The sequence below is a fragment of the Balaenoptera physalus genome, assembly GCF_965194825.1.
Source record: "Balaenoptera physalus genome assembly, chromosome: 18".
NCBI lineage: Eukaryota > Metazoa > Chordata > Mammalia > Artiodactyla > Balaenopteridae > Balaenoptera > Balaenoptera physalus.
In genome coordinates, this window is record NC_138899.1 from 63,792,099 (window position 1) to 63,810,223 (window position 18,125).

The 18,125-nt window shown below is 40.6% G+C and overlaps 1 protein-coding gene across 7 annotated transcripts in view; it reads right to left on the reverse strand.

Annotated features, from left to right (window-relative positions):
• Positions 1-316: 316 nt before the first annotated feature.
• The window catches only part of LOC309647297 (uncharacterized protein), a 70,273-nt gene continuing 52,464 nt past the window's right edge, over positions 317-18,125 (reverse strand). For 3 of the 7 annotated variants that reach the window (XM_082434540.1, XM_082434539.1, XM_082434534.1), the window contains 2 exons: positions 14,884-14,973; positions 13,920-14,340 (listed from right to left, as the gene is read on the reverse strand). In XM_082434540.1, coding sequence (XP_082290666.1) covers positions 14,243-14,340; positions 14,884-14,973 — 188 coding nt within the window. In that variant the 3' untranslated portion in view covers positions 13,920-14,242. Of the gene's footprint in view, positions 994-13,919; positions 14,341-14,883; positions 14,974-18,125 lie in introns of those variants that run through there. The other 4 variants (XM_082434536.1, XM_082434535.1, XM_082434538.1 and 1 more) reach the window with 3 other exon arrangements.

The window sequence follows — 18,125 nt, forward strand, 5'->3', positions numbered from 1 at the left end:
GCCAGGCAAGTCACTTTACCTTCCCTGAATCATCTTCTCATCTACAAATGAGGATTCTGAATCGTCGGTTTTCGTGAGAAGTTCTAAAATGCATGCAGAAGTGCTTTGAAATTGCTATGTTCATCCTAGTTATTTCTCTTTCCAACCAGGACCCATATCTTTCTCTGATCCTCAGAAGAACTTACCTACTGTTCTGTACTGCTGCAACTTGTGTTGAGTCTTGTCTCTCTCACTCACCTGGAAACCCTTAAAATGGCTTGTACATATTTGTGTTTCCCAGCCGAGAATAACTGGATCTCATGCATGTTTTCTGAATGAATAAATGAATTAACAAGTGAATGAATGGACTCCTTCCCTATGGTCAGATCAAAAAATGTCAAGTAACTCTTTCATGGTCACGAGGAAACAGGGTCTAGGCAATTTGATTCCAGGGCCCACATTGGTAATTGGTTTTTCTGAGTGTAGATGCACAGAGAGATGGGGACAGGAGTAGTTCCACAGCCTGGAGCTGGGGCATCTGCAGGGTCTGGCCAGCTTACCCGTCTCCTGCAGGACCCTTGCCTCTGAGAGCCCTGTGCCTTGTTCTGGCCCACAACACATGGAGACACTGCCTTCATCGAGTATAAATGAAAGGGTTTCCACAGGGCACTGAAGTTATAGTCAATTGTTAGAAAAAAAAAAAAAAAGTCTAGGCAGACTGGTTACCAAGGAAGGAATTAAAGAAGTGTGAAAAGTTAGTCTCCAGTGAAAAGAGATTTTACAATCAAGTCGGCAGAGCTGGAACCTATCCAGACAAACTGTAAATCCAGAGGTCAGACAAAAAAGTGGCTATCATGTAGACTTCTATTAAGTAGGCACCTATGTTTCACTTGCATATCATCCTTCGTAGGAGACCTAGTCTGTTTATTAATATTGAGCAGTACAGGCTCCAGTTTGTAAATATTCAGCTCTAAACCATTCACGGAAAACAGGATAACTGGAGGCAGGAGATGCCTGAAAACAGAAATCAAAAAAGCTTGGTTAATTAGTTTGATTGTAAGCACACTCCTCTGTCTTTACTACTTGGGCCATTCGTGATTTCCTAGATTAGAAGACGCCTAGAGAACTGAATCTTGCAGTAAGACTACATTCTAGGCATTTTTTTCCTGTTTTCAAGTTGCTATGTCCCTTATAATCAACATTGTCAATATATTAATAATCCCTAAGTAAAATATACAGTAGAAGCTTGCCAAAAGGAGTTTTTCCTACCTAAATTTTGTGCGCCTTTTGAGGTCTACCTTCCTTTAAAATCTGTAATTTAAATGACTTTCATTTGGATGAAAGGTTATCTTTTTCTCCAACTACTTGTTCACATTTGCTCTCTTCGATATCCAGATCCACTACGCATGAAATCACAGTAGCCTGAGTGTTTATAGACCAGGCAATGAGATGTCCTACAGCTGTGCAACCACTAGCCACATGTGGCTATTAAATTTAATTACAATTAAATAAAATTTAAAACTGATTTCCTCAGTCACACAAGTGTCATTTCAAGTGCTCATTAGCCACCAATACTGTGTCTACCATATTGGACCACAGAGATATAGAACATTATCACAGAAAGTTCCATGAGACAGCACTGCCTTAGAAAGAACACAGATTTAGCAACTGACAGGCCTGTGTTTAATTCCCATCTTTTACTAGATTTGTGACCACAGGAAGTTCTTAAACTTTCAAAGCTTCCATTATTTACATTATAAAGTAGAGCTAGAAATACCTACACCTGTAAAGTAGTCAGTTAATGCCCAGCACATTTTAATTGCTTAATAAAGCTGTTATTATTATTAATGCTTAGGGATCAAAAATTCAAGCTTTTGAGACTCAAATATTCGACACCAATATTTTCTTCATACCATGAGTACTCAATAAATCTTGCTGGCTACTCAAAAAGATTTAAAAAATTAAAAACATCATAGGATACTTTTGTTTGTCTGTTTTTAAATTTTTGGCCGTGCCACACGGCATGCCAGATCTTAGTTCCCTGACCAGGGATGGAACCTGCGGTGTCCCCTACAGTGGAAGCGTGGAGTCTTAACCACTGGACTGCCATGGAAGTCCCCGGATACACATATGTTTGTTTCTTCATTTATGACATCAAACTTCTATAGGAAAACAACAAGTTGAATTGCCCTGGAGAAACCTAAGGTGTGGGTAGCTGCTTAAACCCATAAATTGACCCAGGAGATTTCTGATTCCCAAACCATCCCTAAAATTTAATTCAGGAACATGTCCAGCAAATGTCTGCATTTGAACAGGATGTCTATTGGTGATCTAAGTCTGGCTTGCAGAGCAGTGAGGCAAAATTCATACTCCCCTCTCCCCACCACCCTTTAGCTTGGAGATAAAACCCATGCAAGTTGCACACTCCAGGACTTTTGAAAGTACTTCAACTTATCTAAGCATCTCTCCAGCCCCTCTCACTCTCCCCACTTTCAGATCAATCTGGAGCCTTGTATAACAGCATCCCAAACTGAAAGAGCGAGCTGTGGATAATGTGCCCACAGAGCTTAATCCCTGCCACTCTCACAGAGGGACACATTACAGCTAGGAATGCGAGCAGCCAGAGCCAAGATAATTCCAGACTCATGGGACAATTGTTCAATCAATCACAACTACACAAAACAACCCAAACAAAAATAACCAGGAGAAGCTATGGGTAACTTACATCTCATCATGATATGAATTGCTAACGTCACACTCATTTGGAAATTTCGATTTTTCTAAGCTTCTCAAAGGAAAAAAAAAAAACAGAGAAGCAAGATTATGCAATGAGACGATAAAAAGATAGAGGACAATACTCTGTCCTTGCTATTCAAAGCTGGATTGCAAAATATTCTAATTAAAGAAAACTTTAGTTTGTTTCTCCTTAGAATTTAGTTGAGCTTTGCTCAGGTTTTCTTTCATATCAAAGAAGCCCAATGAAGGGAGTCATCTCTCTTAGAAGATTATAGCCCAGTGACTGATGGGAACATGGCTGAGACAAATGAATACACTGAAAATACATAGAAAAATACCATAAGAATGTTTTCTGACCCACAGTATGAGCAGATACAGTTCCAGTCACTCACTGCCAAAGCAAAACCTGAACCAAGCCAAGCCCTGCCATTTGAAATAGCCATAATTCTGAAAACCTGTCTTCATTAGTAGCCATTTGTTCACTGTAGAAATGAGAATAATTAATTGAGTACTTAACATGTTCTAAGCACTGTTCTAAGAGATTCACACTTATTATTAACAACCCTACAAGGTAGGTAGATAATACCATTTCCTATTTTACAGATGGATCAACTGAAGCACCGAGTAGTTAAAATGACTTGCCCTAGGTCACACAGTTAATCAGTGTGAGAGCCAGGATCTAAGCTTGGGCCATCTGGATTCATTTTACACTCTTGCCTCTGTGGGCAGCTGGAACAATAATGAACTTAAACAAAGAACAATTCCTTACTACTCACAAACCTATGATCATACATCAAGACTGATATCTTATAGCTATGGATGTTTGCAGAAACCAATTAAAAAGACGAACCCCAAACTTTTTTTTTTTTTTTTGGCTGCGTTGGGTCTTTGTTGCTGCACGTGGGCTTTCTCTAGTTGCGGTGAGCAGGGGCTACTCTTCGTTGCGGTGTGTGGGCTTCTCATTGCAGTGGCTTCTCTTGTTGCAGAGCACGGGCCCTAGAGCACACGGGCTTCAGTAGTTGTGGAGCGTGGGCTCAGTAGTTGTGGCTCACGGGCTCTAGAGCGCAGGCTCGGTAGTTGTGGTGCACTGGGCTTAGTTATTCCACAGCATGTGGGATCTTCCCAGACCAGGGCTCGAACCTGTGTCCCCTACATTGGCAGGCAGATTCTTAACCACTGTGCCACCAGGGAAGTCCCAAACCCCAAACATTTGACTGTAGTCTATTCACCAAAACCCAATTCTCCTTGGTTTTCAAAATCCTCCGTAGGAAGAGTATCTCAGCTGGCAGTAATTTTTAAAAGTCAAGAGGTGAATCCTGGTCACATTGTTTTGGCTCTAAATCAAACTGCACCTGAAGTTGGAATAGTTCATGAAATTTTCTCTCTCTCTCTCTCTTTTTTTTTTAAGTTATATAACTGAATAACTTTTCCTTTCAAAAAACCTGGTTGAGTTTCAACAGAAAGACCCATAACTGGGAATTCCCTGGTGGTCCAGTGGTTAGGACTCTGTGCTCTCACTGCTGAGGGCCCGGGTTCAATCCCTGGTCGGGAAACTAAGATCCCACAAGCCTTGCAATGCGGCCAAAAAAAGAAAAACAAGAAAAGAAAAAAAAGAAAGACCCAATAACCTATACATATCCTCTTCTGCAGCCATGGCCATCTCCCCCCAGCCATAGGGGTTGTCTCAGGGGTGGGCTATGACCTCAGCCAGTCTATTCAGAGTGGATCTCAGGCTTTTGTGGGCAAGACCAGAAAAGCAGCTCAGTAGAAAACTGAATTTGAACCTTCAAAGACATGAGCCTGGAGATGCTGTACCCAAGGTTGCTGGAATCCACTGTTCTGAGTCCAGGGTACCAACCCAACCAAGGGAAGGTAGAGTCAAGAGATGGAGAGAAACAATGTTGTGACATCATTTGAGTCCTCAATCATTTTCAATGCCTTTAGCCAATAGATTCCATTTTTTGCTTGAGTTCTATCATTAGTGATTGAAAGAGTTCAAATACACCCTTTTAATATTTCTCAGATTTATCGTCTCTCTTTCTACCCTGCCTGGGATTAATCTGGCATCACTTCTTTACGGGATGCTCCAGTTATCTATTTTTGCCTTACAAGGATCCTAAAATGCAGTGGCTTAAAACAACGATTTATTATTTTTCCTGCTTCTGTGTGTTCGCAATAGGTGATTCTCCAGATGTATTAGTCAGCTTTAGCAAACTAACAAATGACTCCCTGACTCCCAGTGGCTTGCAACAACCAGTGCTCCTTATTCTGCTATCATGTCTGCCGCCATATTGGTGAAGGCTGTGCTTCTGCTCCATGTGTTTTCACATTTTGGGACCAAGGCTGCAGGAGTAGCTCTTATTTGAGACAAGCCACTCCGGTGCCAAAACAGCAAAGAGCAAGAAAATAGGTGGAAACATACACAATAGCCCTTAAAGCCTCAGTTCAAATGGTGTCTGTGCTATGTCCTTTCACACCCCATTGACCAAAGCAAGTCCCTTGCTTTGAAGGCTCCTCATAGACGTCAGGATAAATTAGGTTGACACCCAAGGCCCTTCTGAGAGGTTAAGTAAGGTAAGGAGATACATACTTGCACACATACAAGCACAGAGAGGAGGAAATTTTATATGTATACATACCCACACACACACACACACATACACACATAGTATTATACCACTCTTTCTTTTTTATTCTTATTTTTTTGGCCTCATCACGCAGCACGTGGGAACCTAGTTCCTAGACCAGCAATGGAACCCACATCCCCTACAGTGGAAGCACAGAGTCTTAAAGTATTATACCACTCTTGAAGCAGCTTGACTTCTACATGGCAGGTTGAGGGTAAGCCTCAACTTGAGCTCTGGAACCAGTAATTTTCTTTCTTTTTTTTTTTGAATTTTTGAATTTTATTTATTTTTTATACATCAGGTTCTTATTAGTTATCTATTTTATACATATTAGTGTATATATGTGAATCCCAGTCTCCCAATTCATCCCACCACCACCACCCTAGTCCTGCCACTTTCCCCACTTGGTGTCCATACATTTGTTCTCTACATCTGTGTCTCTATTTCTGCCCTGCAAACCGGTTCATCTGTATCATTTTTCTATGTGGTTCTACATATATGTGTTAATATACGATATTTGTTTTTCTCTTTCTGACTTACTTCACTCTCTATGACAGTCTCCAGATCCATCCACATCTCTACAAATGACCCAATTTCGTTCCTTTTTATGGCTGAGTAATATTCCATTGTATATATGTACCATATCTTCTTTATCCATTCGTCTGTCAACGGGCATTTAGGTTGCTTCCATGACCTGGCTATTGTAAATAGTGCTGCAATGAACATTGGGGTGCACGTGTCTTTTTGAATTATGGTTTCCTCTGGGTATATGCCCAGTAGTGGGATTGCTGGGTCATATGGTAATTCTATTTTTAGTTTTTTAAGGAATCCTCCATACTGTTCTCCATAGTGGCTGTATCAATTGACATTCCCACAAACAGTGCAAGAGGGTTCCCTTTTCTTGTAGATTTTCTCATGATGCCCATTCTAACCGGTGTGAGATGATACCTCATTGTAGTTTTGATTTGCATTTCTCTAATAATTAGTGATTTTGAGCAGCTTTTCATGTGCTTCTTGGCCATCTGTATGTCTTCTTTGGAGAAATGTCTATTTAGGTCTTCTGCCCATTTTTGGATTGGATTGTTTGTTTTTTTTAATATTGAGCTGCACGAGCTGTTTATATATTTTGGAGATTAATCCTTTGTTCACTGATTCATCTGCAAATATTTTCTCCCATTTGAGGGTTGTCTTTTCGTCTTGTTTGTAGTTGCCTTTGCTGTGCAAAAGCTTTTAAGTTTCATTAGGTCCCATTTGTTTATTTTTGTTTTTATTTCCATTACTCTAGGAGGTGGATCAAAAAAGATCTTGCTGTGACTTATGTCAAAGAGTGTTCTTCCTATGTTTTCCTCTAAGAGTTTTATAGTGTCCAGTCTTACATTTAGGTCTCTAATCCTTCTTGAGTTTATTTTTGTGTGTGGTGTTAGGGAGTGTTCTAATTTCATTCTTTTACATGTAGCTGTCCAGTTTTCCTGGCACCACTTATTGAAGAGACTGTCTTTTTTCTCCATTGTATATCCTTGCCTCCTTTGTCATAGATTAACTGACCATAGGTGCGTGGGTTTATCTCTGGGCTTTCTATCCTGTTCCATTGATCTATATTTCTGTTTTTGTGCCAGTACCATACTGTCTTGATTACTGTAGCTTTGTAGCATAGTCTGAAGTCAGGGAGTCTGATTCCTTCAGCTCCATTTTTTTCCCTCAAGACTGCTTTGGCTATTCGGAGTCTTTTGTGTCTCCACACAAATTTTAAGATTTTTTTGTTCTAGTTCTGTAAAAAATGCCACTGGTAATTTGATAGGGATTGCGTTGAATCTGTAGATTGCTTTGGGTAGTATAGTCATTTTCACAATATTGATTCTTCCAATCCACGAACATGGTATAGCTCTCCATCTGTTTTTGTCATCTTTGATTTCTTTCATCAGTGTCCTAAAGTTTTCTGAATACAGGTCTTTTACCTCCTTAGGTAGGTTTATTCCTAGGTATTTTATTCTTTTTGTTGCAATAGTGAATGCGTTTGTTTCCTTTATTTCTCTTTCAGACCTTTTGCTGTTAGTGTATAGGAATGCAAGAGATTTCTGTGCATTAATTTTGTATCCTGAAACTTAACCACATTCATTGATTAGCTCTAGTAGTTTTCTGGTGACATCTTTAGGATTCTCTGTGTATAGTACCATGTCATCTGCAAACAATGACAGTTTTACTTCTTCTTTTCCAATTTGTATTCCTTTTATTTCTTTTTCTTCTCTGATTGCCGTGGCCAGGACTTCCAATACTATGTTGAATAATAGTGGCGAGAGTGGACATACTTGTCATATATGGCCTTTATTATGTTGAGGTAGCTTCCCTCTATGCCCACTTTCTGGAGAGTTTTTATCCTAAATGGGTGTTGAATTTTGTCAAAAGCTTTTTCTGCATCTACTGAGATGATCATATGGTTTTTATTCTTCAATTTGTTAATATGGTGCATCACATTGATTGATTTGCATATACTGAAGAATCCTTACATCCCTGGGATAAATCCCACTTGATCATTGTGTATGATCCTTTTAATGTGTTGTTGGATTCTGTTTGCTAGTATTTTGTTGAGGATTTTTGCATCTATATTCATCAGTGATATTGGTCTGTAATTTTCTTTTTTTGTAGTATCTTTGTCTGGTTTTGGTATCAGGGTGATGGTGGCCTCACAGAATTAGTTTGGGAGTGTTCCTTCCTCTGCAATTTTTTGGAAGAGTTTGAGAAGGCTAGGTGTTAGCTCTTCTTTAAATGTTTGATAGAATTCACCTGTGAAGCCATCTGGTCCTGGACTTTTGTTTGTTGGAAGATTTTTCATCACAGTTTCGATTTCATTACTTGTGATTGGTCTGTTCATATTTTCTATTTCTTCCTGGTTTGGTCTTGGAAGGTTATACCTTTCTAAGAATTTGTCCATTTCTTCCAGGTTGTCCATTTTATTGGCATAGAGTTGCTTGTAGTAGTCTCTAATGATGCTTTGTATTTCTGTGGTGTCTGTTGTAACTTCTCCTTTTTCATTTCTAATTTTATTGATTTGAGTCCTCTCCCTCTTTTTCTTGATGAGTCTGGCTAATGGTTTATCGATTTTGTTCATCTTCTCAAAGAACCAGATGTTAGTTTTATTGATCTTTCCTATTGTTTTCTTTGTTTCTATTTCATTTATTTCTGCTCTGATCTTTATGATTTCTTTCCTTCTGCTAACTTTGGGTTTTGTTTGTTCTTCTTCCTCTAGTTTCTTTAGGTGTAAGGTTAGATTGTTTATTTGAGATTTTTCTTGTTTCTTTAGGTAGGCTTGTATTGCTATAAACTTCCCTCTTAGAACTGCTTTTGCTGCATTCCATAGCTTTTGGATCGTCGTGTTTTCATTGTAATTTGTCTCTAGGTATTTTTTGATTTCCTCTTTGATTTCTTCAGTGATCTCTTGGTTATTTAGTAACATATTGTTTAGCCTCCATGTGTTTGTGTTTTTTTCCCTGTAATTGATTTCTCATCTCACAGCATTGTGGTCAGAAAAGGTGCTTGATATGCTTTCAATTTTCTTAAATTTACTGAGGCTTGATTTGTGACCCAAGATGTGATCTATCCTGGAGAATGTTCCATGTGCACTTGAGAGGAAAGTGTAATCTGCTGTTTCTGGATAGAGTGTCCTAAAAATATCCATTAAATCTATCTGATCTATGGTGTCATTTAAAGCTTGTGTTTCCTTATTAATTTTCTGTCTGGATGACCTGTCCACTGGTGTAAGTGAGGTGTTAAAGTCCCCCACTATTATTGTGTTACTGTCAATTTCCTCTTTTACAGTTGTTAGCAGTTGCTTTATGTATTGAGGTGCTCCTATGTTGGGTGCATATATATTTATAATTGTTAAATCTTCTTCTTGGATTGATCCCTTGATCATTATGTAGTGTCCTTCCTTGTCTCTTGTAACATTCTTTATTTTAAAGTCTATTTAATCTGATATGAGTATTGCTACTCCAGCTTTCTTTTGATTTCTATTTGCATGGAATATCTTTTTCCATCCCCTCACTTTCAGTCTGTATGTGTCCCTAGGTCTGAAGTGGGTCTCCTGTAGATAGCATATAGATGGGTCTTGTTTTTGTATTCATTCAGCGAGCCTGTGTCTTTTGGTTGGAGCATTTAATCCATTCACGTTTAAGGTAATTATTGATATGTATCTTCCTATTACCATTTTCTTAATTGTTATGGGTTTGTTTTTGTAGGTCCTTTTCTTCTTTTGTGTTTCCCACTTAGAGAAGTTCCTTTAGCATTTGTTGTAGAGCTGGTTTGGTGGTGCTGAATTCTCTTAGCTTTTGCTTGTCTGTAAAGCTTTTGATTTCTCCATCAAATCTGAATGAGATCCTTGCTGGGTAGAGTAATCTTGGTTGTAGGTTCTTCCCTTTCATCACTTTAAATATATTGTGCCACTCCCTTCTGGCTTGTAGAGTTTCTGCTGAGAAGTCAGCTGTTAACCTTAGTGGAGTTCCCTTGTATTTGTCTTTTTTCCCTTGTTGCTTTCAGTAATTTTTCTTTGTCTTTAATTTTTGTCAATTTGATTACCATGTGTCTCGGCGTGTTTCTCCTTGGGTTTATCCTGCCTGGGACTCTCTGCACTTCCTGGACTTGGGTGGCTATTTCCTTTCCCATGTTAAGGAAGTTTTCAACTATAATTCTTCAAATATTTTCTTGGGTCCTTTCTCTCTCTCTTCTCCTTCTGGGACCCCTATAATGCAAATGTTGTTGTGTTTAATGTTGTCCCAGAGGTCTCTAAGGCTGTCTTCATTTCTTTTCATTCTTTTTTAAAAATTCTGTTCCGTGGCAGTGAATTCCACCATTCTGTCTTCCAGGTCACTTATCCATTCTTCTGCTTCAGTTATTCTGCTATTGATTCCTTCTAGTGTATTTTTCATTTCAGTTATTGTATTCTTCATCTCTGTTTGTTTGTTCTTTTATTCTTCTAGGTGTTTGTTCTTTAATTCTTCTAGGTCTTTGTTAAACATTTCTTGCATCTTCTCGATCTTTGCCTCCATTCTGAGGTCCTGGATCATCTTCACTATAATTATTCTGAATTCTTTTTCTGGAAGGTTGCCTATATCCACTTCAGTTAGTTGTTTTTTCTGGGGTTTTATCTTGTTCCTTCATCTGGTACAAAGTTCTCTGCCTTTTCATTTTGTCTATGTTTTTGTGAATGTGGTTTTCCTTCCACAGGCTGCAGAATTGTAGTTCTTCTTGCTTCTGCTGTCTGCCCTCTGGTGGATGAGGCTATCTCCAGTAATTTTCTAATCAGGGGAAATTCAGGAAGCCTCTGTCCAAACAATTCTCAGGCTTCTGTTGAGCCTGTTCTGACTGTAGACCTTAGTTCTAGTAACTGGGATCCTCCCCATTTTTTTAACTGTAGTAAGAAACACATAACATGAAATTTACCATCTTAACCATTTTTAAGTTTACAGTACAGTAGTGTTATACGCCCTTGCTGTGAACAGGTCTCCCAAACTTCTTCATCTTGCATAACTGAAACTTTATACCCTTTCAGCAATAACTCCCCATTTCCCTCTCCCTCCAGCCTCTGGATCCAGCCTTTTGCCCCATCTGTAGGGTCACAATAGCTCTGCTGGAGTTCCCTGCCCACCTGCCAGGGCTCCTGCCAGCAATGCTTGGCTCCTTTTTGTCTTCATACAGCCTTTGTCACAGAGCTTCTTCTCAAAGCCTACTACTGGGTCTTCCCCCAAGCACAGCCCCACCCATGAGCATCTAATTTCTGCCTCCTTTCTGTATGCAAATCAGGAGCTGAGATAATAATACTGGTGGGAATTCCCTGGTGGTCCAGTGGTTAGGACTCCTGCTTTCACTGTTGAGGGCCTGGGTTCAATCCCTGGTCGGGGAACTAAGATCCCACAAGCCGCGAGGCGAGACCAAAAAAAAAAAAAAAAATACAGGTAATATAAGGTAATAATAGCATCTATAACTTATTGCATACGTCCTAAATTCTAGGCATCATTCTAGATGTTTGACAGATAGGATCTCTAATCCTTACATAACCTAGAAGTACTGCTATTCGCAGGTGTGTCTCTGTTTTCATCAGGCACTTTTTTTTTTTTTTTTTTTTTGGCCATGCCGCTGGGCCTGCAGGATCCTAGTTCCCTCAAACCCAGGGCCCCGGCAATGAAAGTGCCAAGTCCTAACCCCTGGACCGCCAGGGAATTCCCCATCAAGCACCATTCTTGATGTAGATTTCAACCCTTCTTCAAGTCCCTCATACAATCCATTAGCACCAAAAGTATTCGCAAGCAATGTGAAATTTACTGATGCCTCCCTAAAGGAGTGGAACAGAGTTCTACACTGCACATCCAATAGAAGTCAAAATCCTCAACAGAAGTGGCTTTTCTCTGACCACCTCTTCTGCTGTGCTACTAGTAGGTCTCCTCCTTTTTCTCCCACCTCCAAGGCTCAGCCGCCTCAATTTTATGCTGAATGTATAATAAAGTAAAGGGTAACAGAATATGTAATATAAATATAGCTTAAATATAGCTTAAACAATAAGGTTTATTATTGCTGGAGGTATCATTTCCAGGTTTGGTTAATTCAGAGGCACAACAATGTCATCAACCACCCAACCCATGTGCTTTCTGCCTTTTCCCTTTGCCATCCACAGCAGGTAGATTTTTAATCCTCAGAGTTGTCCCTCATGGTCACAAGATGGCTGCCATAGCTCCAGGAATTATATCTGCAGATAACTACATCTAAAGATAGAAAGAGGAGCATTTCTCTTCATGTCCCCTACCTCCAACCCTAAATCAGAAAGGAAAATGTTTCCCAGAAATATCTCAGAAGATTTATCTTTAAACTCATCCACCAGGGTTGGGTTACAGGCTTGTAGTAACTAATTGGTGTTTTTAGCCTCTAGAGTTGGAAAGTGGGTTCTGGCAGCAAGGACAAAGTGTGGGGAGAGAATGGTTGTAGAGAAGTGATCCACTAGTCTTGGCCATACAAAGCAGCTTGGTATCCTGCTCACTTCTGTGCTCTGCAAAGTAAAATGCCTGACTATTAACAGGCCATGCTCCCTGGAAGTCTAGTTCACAGCCATCTAGTATTACTCAGGGAGGATATTTAGAGTCCCACCCCTGCCCCTAACCCTAGTGGGATTATCAAAGCAGAGGATGTTAAAACGCCTCCCTAAGAGGACTTCTGGAAATGCCTTTACTGCCCTCTCCATATACACAGCAATTCTGCAGACTGTTATTACCCCATCGTACAGATTTAGAAACTGAGCAGCAGAGTCTTGAAGTGACTTGCCCAGAGTCAAACAACTACCACATTGTAGATCCATGTTTGAATCCAGGGCTGCCTGGCTTCAATGACCTTACTGTCAGTGAAAGAAGAACAAAGAACGAAAAAGACAGAATGGGTTTAAAATTTACCAGAAGGATAAATAACTTCTTGGCCCTGCAATAATTAAAAACCATTACAAGATTCTAAGGAGGAATGTAATTTCTGTCTTTGGCTATCTTTAAAAGATAAAATAGAGCAGTGCTTTTAGCACTTGGCTGAAAACATGGAGGCGTTTTAAAGTGTCCGAATGAATGAACACAAGCCGTGCTTCTGAGTTCCTGACACCCAACCCTTTAAGTGGAGCCTGGGGAGATCTTCATTCAATAGCATTTACTGAGGACCTGGCCTCTGCCCCAAGAAAGGCGGTCTGAGGCCAAAAAACTGGGTAAACATAATTTTGGCCTTTGTGTGGTAAGAGCTATTGTGGAAGTATGAACAGAGGGCTGAGGGAGTGCTAGTCGGGGAAGGGGCAGGAGGGTGGATGTTAGAAAGACCAAGATCATCATCGCCCTGACTGAGGTCATGTCTGTGTTCCAGGACAGTGCAGTCACTCATGTTCACAACAAGGACCCTGAGTCATGAGGAAAGAGCTAAATTAGATTCAGAACACACCGTACACAAGGTAGGGGGTGAGAAATGTTTTGGAAAGATTTCCTTCCAAAATGGTTTACAGGAAAACATTTTAGCAATTCTAAATGTAAATTTCAGGGTTTTGTTTTGAAGCTCGGTTTATGGAACACTTCACGTGGCTTATGTACTTACTTCATGTAATGGAGTAAGTAATTTGAGTACCTTATCTGGTTTTAAAGCTTACAATAATCCTGTGAGGTAGATAGTCCTATTTTCCCATTTAAAAAATGTTCTTTTTAATTTTTTAATTCCCCTCCTCACTTATTCTTTTAGGTGCAGAAACTAAGGATCAGAGAGGTTAAGCAATTTGTCCAAAGTCTCTCTGTTCCTAATTGGCAGAGCCAGATTCTGACCTTTCCTGTCACACGACCAAGATGCCATCTAGGAAATTCATTCTCAAAAAACACATTATGTCGTGGGAAAGGTAGTTTTAGGTTAGTAAACTGTATCCAAATAGAGAATAGGTATCCTGTACTTACACTTCAGTAGAAAATCAACAAAAGTGGCGATCAAGGTTGAATGATCCATCAGTAGAAAGGGGAGGAGAACCATTTTTTTTAAAATGGATACTGTATGATGCTCTATTCTCACATGTATTTCTGTAACGAAGTATTTATTAAGGAATTCAGTTTTTAAAAAATTTTGTTTATTTATTTATTTTTGGCTGTGTTGGGTCTTCGTTGCTGCACGGGGCTTTCTCTAGTTGTGGCGAGCGGGGGCTATTCTTCATTGCAGTGCACAGGCTTCTCATTGTGGTGGCTTCTCTTGTTGCGGCACACAGGCTCTAGGCACGCGGGCTTCAGTAATCATGGCACACGGGCTCAGCAGTTGTGGTGCACGGGCTTAGTTGCTCCGCGGACACGTGGGATCTTCCTGGACCAGGGATCGAACCCGTGTCCCCTGCATTGGGAGGCGGATTCTTAACCATTGTGCTACCCGGGAAGTCCCAGGAATTTAGTTTTAAGGAGAACAATTTTGCCACCTTGATCATCTGTTTGGGTTGTATTTTCTAAATCTTGGGCAAGATGTGCTGCAAAATGTGAATGGGAAAAACACTGAATCAAGACCCTTGCCACTCAAAGAGCTGTCCATCCCCTGACTGCTTTTCAGAAATGTAGATTCTCAGGTCCCTCTCCAGACCTACTGAATCAGAATCTGTTTTTTCGCAAGACGGCCACATATTTCGTGTGCACATTAAGCTTGAGGAGTGCGCTGCTCCAGATAGCTCCCTTTCCCTGGCATTCTCCCTCCCATCCTGGATGATGTTCTATAAGTGTATGAAAATCAAACACATAGTAGGTCATATTGTGGGCTCTAAACGACAAAGTTTATGTCAAAACAACATTTACTATCTCCTTAACTGGATTTGTTTTTACTTTAACTTTATCTAGTAACTCCTCTCGAACAGATTTTTAGGGAGACCTATGGTCATACAAGAAAAAGGGGGAAATAATGGGGAAAAAGAAGCCAGTGGGAAGGAAAAGAAGGGTGTTTCCCAGTGGCACAGACCCATCATGCAAAACCCTTGATGTATTACTGAATTTCTGCACCGGTCAGGCACAAAGCCCGTTACCTGACGTGCCCACTGGGTTGTCTGGATTTTGAACAATGGCCGCTCCCATCTGGAACCCTTTGCAATTTTGCAACCGTTTCAGCGGCTCTGCTGAAAGCAGTGAAACAACAGCTGGTGAATAATCTCATTTTATATTAATAGAGCAGTGCTGACCCATCTAGGTCCCTCAGTACTTTACAAAACAGAACATCCTTTCTTTCCCAGGTCAAGGAACAGAGGTCTCAGCCATACTGCATTACAGCACAAGTAGGGGCCATTGCAGAATCAGGGGCAGAAAGAGCCCTTTTCCTGTAGACAGAACCTACTGGACTCTTTCAGATGAAATTTAAGTTAGGTTGAGAAAGCTGGGAGAAAATATCTGCATTAAATCACCAGACTTTACCTATGGTAAGAAATAGCCACAAAGTTGGGTGATAATCCTGAAAGATAAATCTGGGCTATTTTTAATACCAGGGCTAGCTGGTGGTTTAACATGAGTGGAGTCAAATAAAACAGAACGTGACGACACCACCCGTTAATTGGTGTTCTTGCCTGTGCCAGTAGCATTTTCAACACTGTAGAGAATTGCAAAGGAATAAAAAATAATCTGTGATTTTGAGGTACTTCATTTTGCTGGAGGATTTATTCAACCAATGACTAACTAGAAGCAGGGATGTAAGATATAAGCATTAAAGATATATACCGTAGCCAATTATACTATCATTGACATATACAGGGTGGGAAAGCTAAAGTGTTTTCCTTAAGCAACATTTCTGGAGGTTTTGTCAAAACTTTTTTTTTTTCCAAGAGAAAAATAATGTTTTCTTTTCTTTTTTTAATTTTATTTTTTGGCCGGGCCACGTGGCATGCGGGATCTTAGTTCCCCATCCAGGGATGGAACCTGTGCCCCCTGCAGTGGAAGCACGGAGGCTTAACCACTGGACTGCCAGGGAAATCCCAAGTAATGCTTTCTTTAACATTATTTAACATTTCCTAAAGCTTAATTGGGAATTCCTGAGCCAATTCTTTTAATGTGGAATAGGAGGAAGCTGCTAGAAGGGAATTGTTAGGTGGATTTTCTACATGCCGCCAAAATAAGTAACCTATTCTAGGGCCAGGCACAGAATCTGGGGTGAGCACTGAAGCCTGACCAGAGGGAAGGAAGGAGAATGGTGGAAATTTCTTAGAACCGTAGTTCCTGACCTCTACCCTTTGTTTGGTTCAAGGACCCTGTGATGGTTAATTTTATGCCTAAACTTGGCTGAGTCAAAGCGCCCAGATATGTGGTCAAACATTATTCTGGATGTTTCTATGAAGGTGTTTCTGGATGAGATTAATATTTAAATAAGTGGACTTTGAGTAAAGCAGATTGCCTCTGTAATGTGGGTGGGTCTCATCCAATCAGCTGAAGGCCTGAATAGAACAAAAGTGACCTCCCCTGAGCATGAAGGAATTCTCCAGCCCAACAGCCTTTGGACTTGAACTATGGTATCAACTCTTCCTGGGTCTCTAGCCTGCCAGCTCACCCTGAAGGTTCTGGACTTGTGTAAGCCAGTTCCTTAAAATAAATTTCTATATCTATACATCCTAATGGTTCTGTTTCTCTGGAGAACACTGAGTAATACAGAACCCTCTTTGAGTTTTTAGAAGGAATATTTAACGAATGCCTTCTATGTGCCAAACTACGGTCCTTCCCCCCAAACCCCCCAAAAAACCCTGCAAACACAGGCTTTATTTATGGTCTCCAGCGAATCACCAAATCTTTGAAGCACATCATGGATTCCCTCTCTCAAATTAAAACCTCCTGGGCCTCCAGCTAGTAAAAGGGATATAACTGAATAATTCCTCTTCCAAATTTTCCTGTTCTGAAAGCAATTACCACCTGGCAGGTGGCTTAAGCAATGTAGCTACATGAAATTTTAAAAGCATCAGGAAGGTGTCCCACCAGAAATCTCCGTCTCCCTCACCTCTCTGAGGGGCCAGGGACTATACAGTATACCGTAGTACAGGCTTCCTAATTTAACTGCAGTAAGGCATTGCTACCGCACATGGTGTGGCTCAGACTAGCTGGTTATTCCCAAACATCAGCATTGCCTCCTTGGCACTCTGCTCCTCAACTTGTTCTCGCTGATGGAATGTGAGTGAAGGTTGTATGTGTGGCCTCCGGTCAGAGGCCATTCAGATGGAGAAGCCTTTTCATGCTCTTTCTTCCCTTGCAGCAGACCCAGTGAAGGACTTTTTGAAGATGATGACAGAGGCCCTGGATGGATGGAGCTTGAAAGAGCAAGAGGCCAGATCCCCTTTCTCTCCTACCACTATATTGGACTGTGATAGAAGCAAGAAATAAACCTTAACTTTGTTAAATTACTGAGATCTGGGAGTTGTTTGTCAGCTTATCCTGATGAATACACATGGGGATTTTGTCACTGGAAAAAAGATTTTCGTAGAAATACCAGAGAAATACCAATTTTAGAGAGCTAATATGATTTACGCCATTATTACCCATTGACCTTAGCAGAGACTAAAGGCAGGGTCCTGAGGAAATAGCCCTAGTTAGGACTAAGGAGTCTAAACTCAGAGATGACATGAGGTGACCAGGCTCCTGCCAGAAGCTGCCATGCTGCAGAAGTGCAGAGGGCATCATTTACACAGGCTCTGCAGTTCCCTGGAGTTGTACAGTGCACAGCCTGCCCAGCCTTACAAAGTAGCCCTGCTCCTGGGAGTGGCAGAGCAGTACAAAAGCAGCAGGAAGAATTGAGAGGGGCAGTAGGAGGGTGGTGCAGAGCACTCCATGCCTCTTTCCTGGTTTCATCCTCCAGCCAAGCGTTGGCCCTGTTATTGCTGAGGTACCTGAAAATTCTACCCACACTGCAACTAATCACATTCCAAAACAAAAGGACTGACTTTTAAGCCCTTTCGTCCACAAAAGGAAGCGAATCTTCTCTGAAATAGTTCTTTAGGGTCTACTCTAAGTTACTTGTTACTAAAGGAGAAACTATACTGAAAAATGACTTATTTGTTGGCCCTGCAGTTAGAAAATAGGAATTATTATTCCCATTTGTCATGGAAAGTCTTTCTTTATGACTCCTCTGTACATGGTCCCCCACCCCGCCCCCTTTCAATATACTTTGTATTATGGAACATTTCAAACAATACAAAACAGAGAAAATAGTGTAATGGACAATTGCCAAGCCTCAACAATTATTAACATGTGGAAATACTATTTCCCTCCACCTAACTGGATTATTTTGAAATGAGTCCCA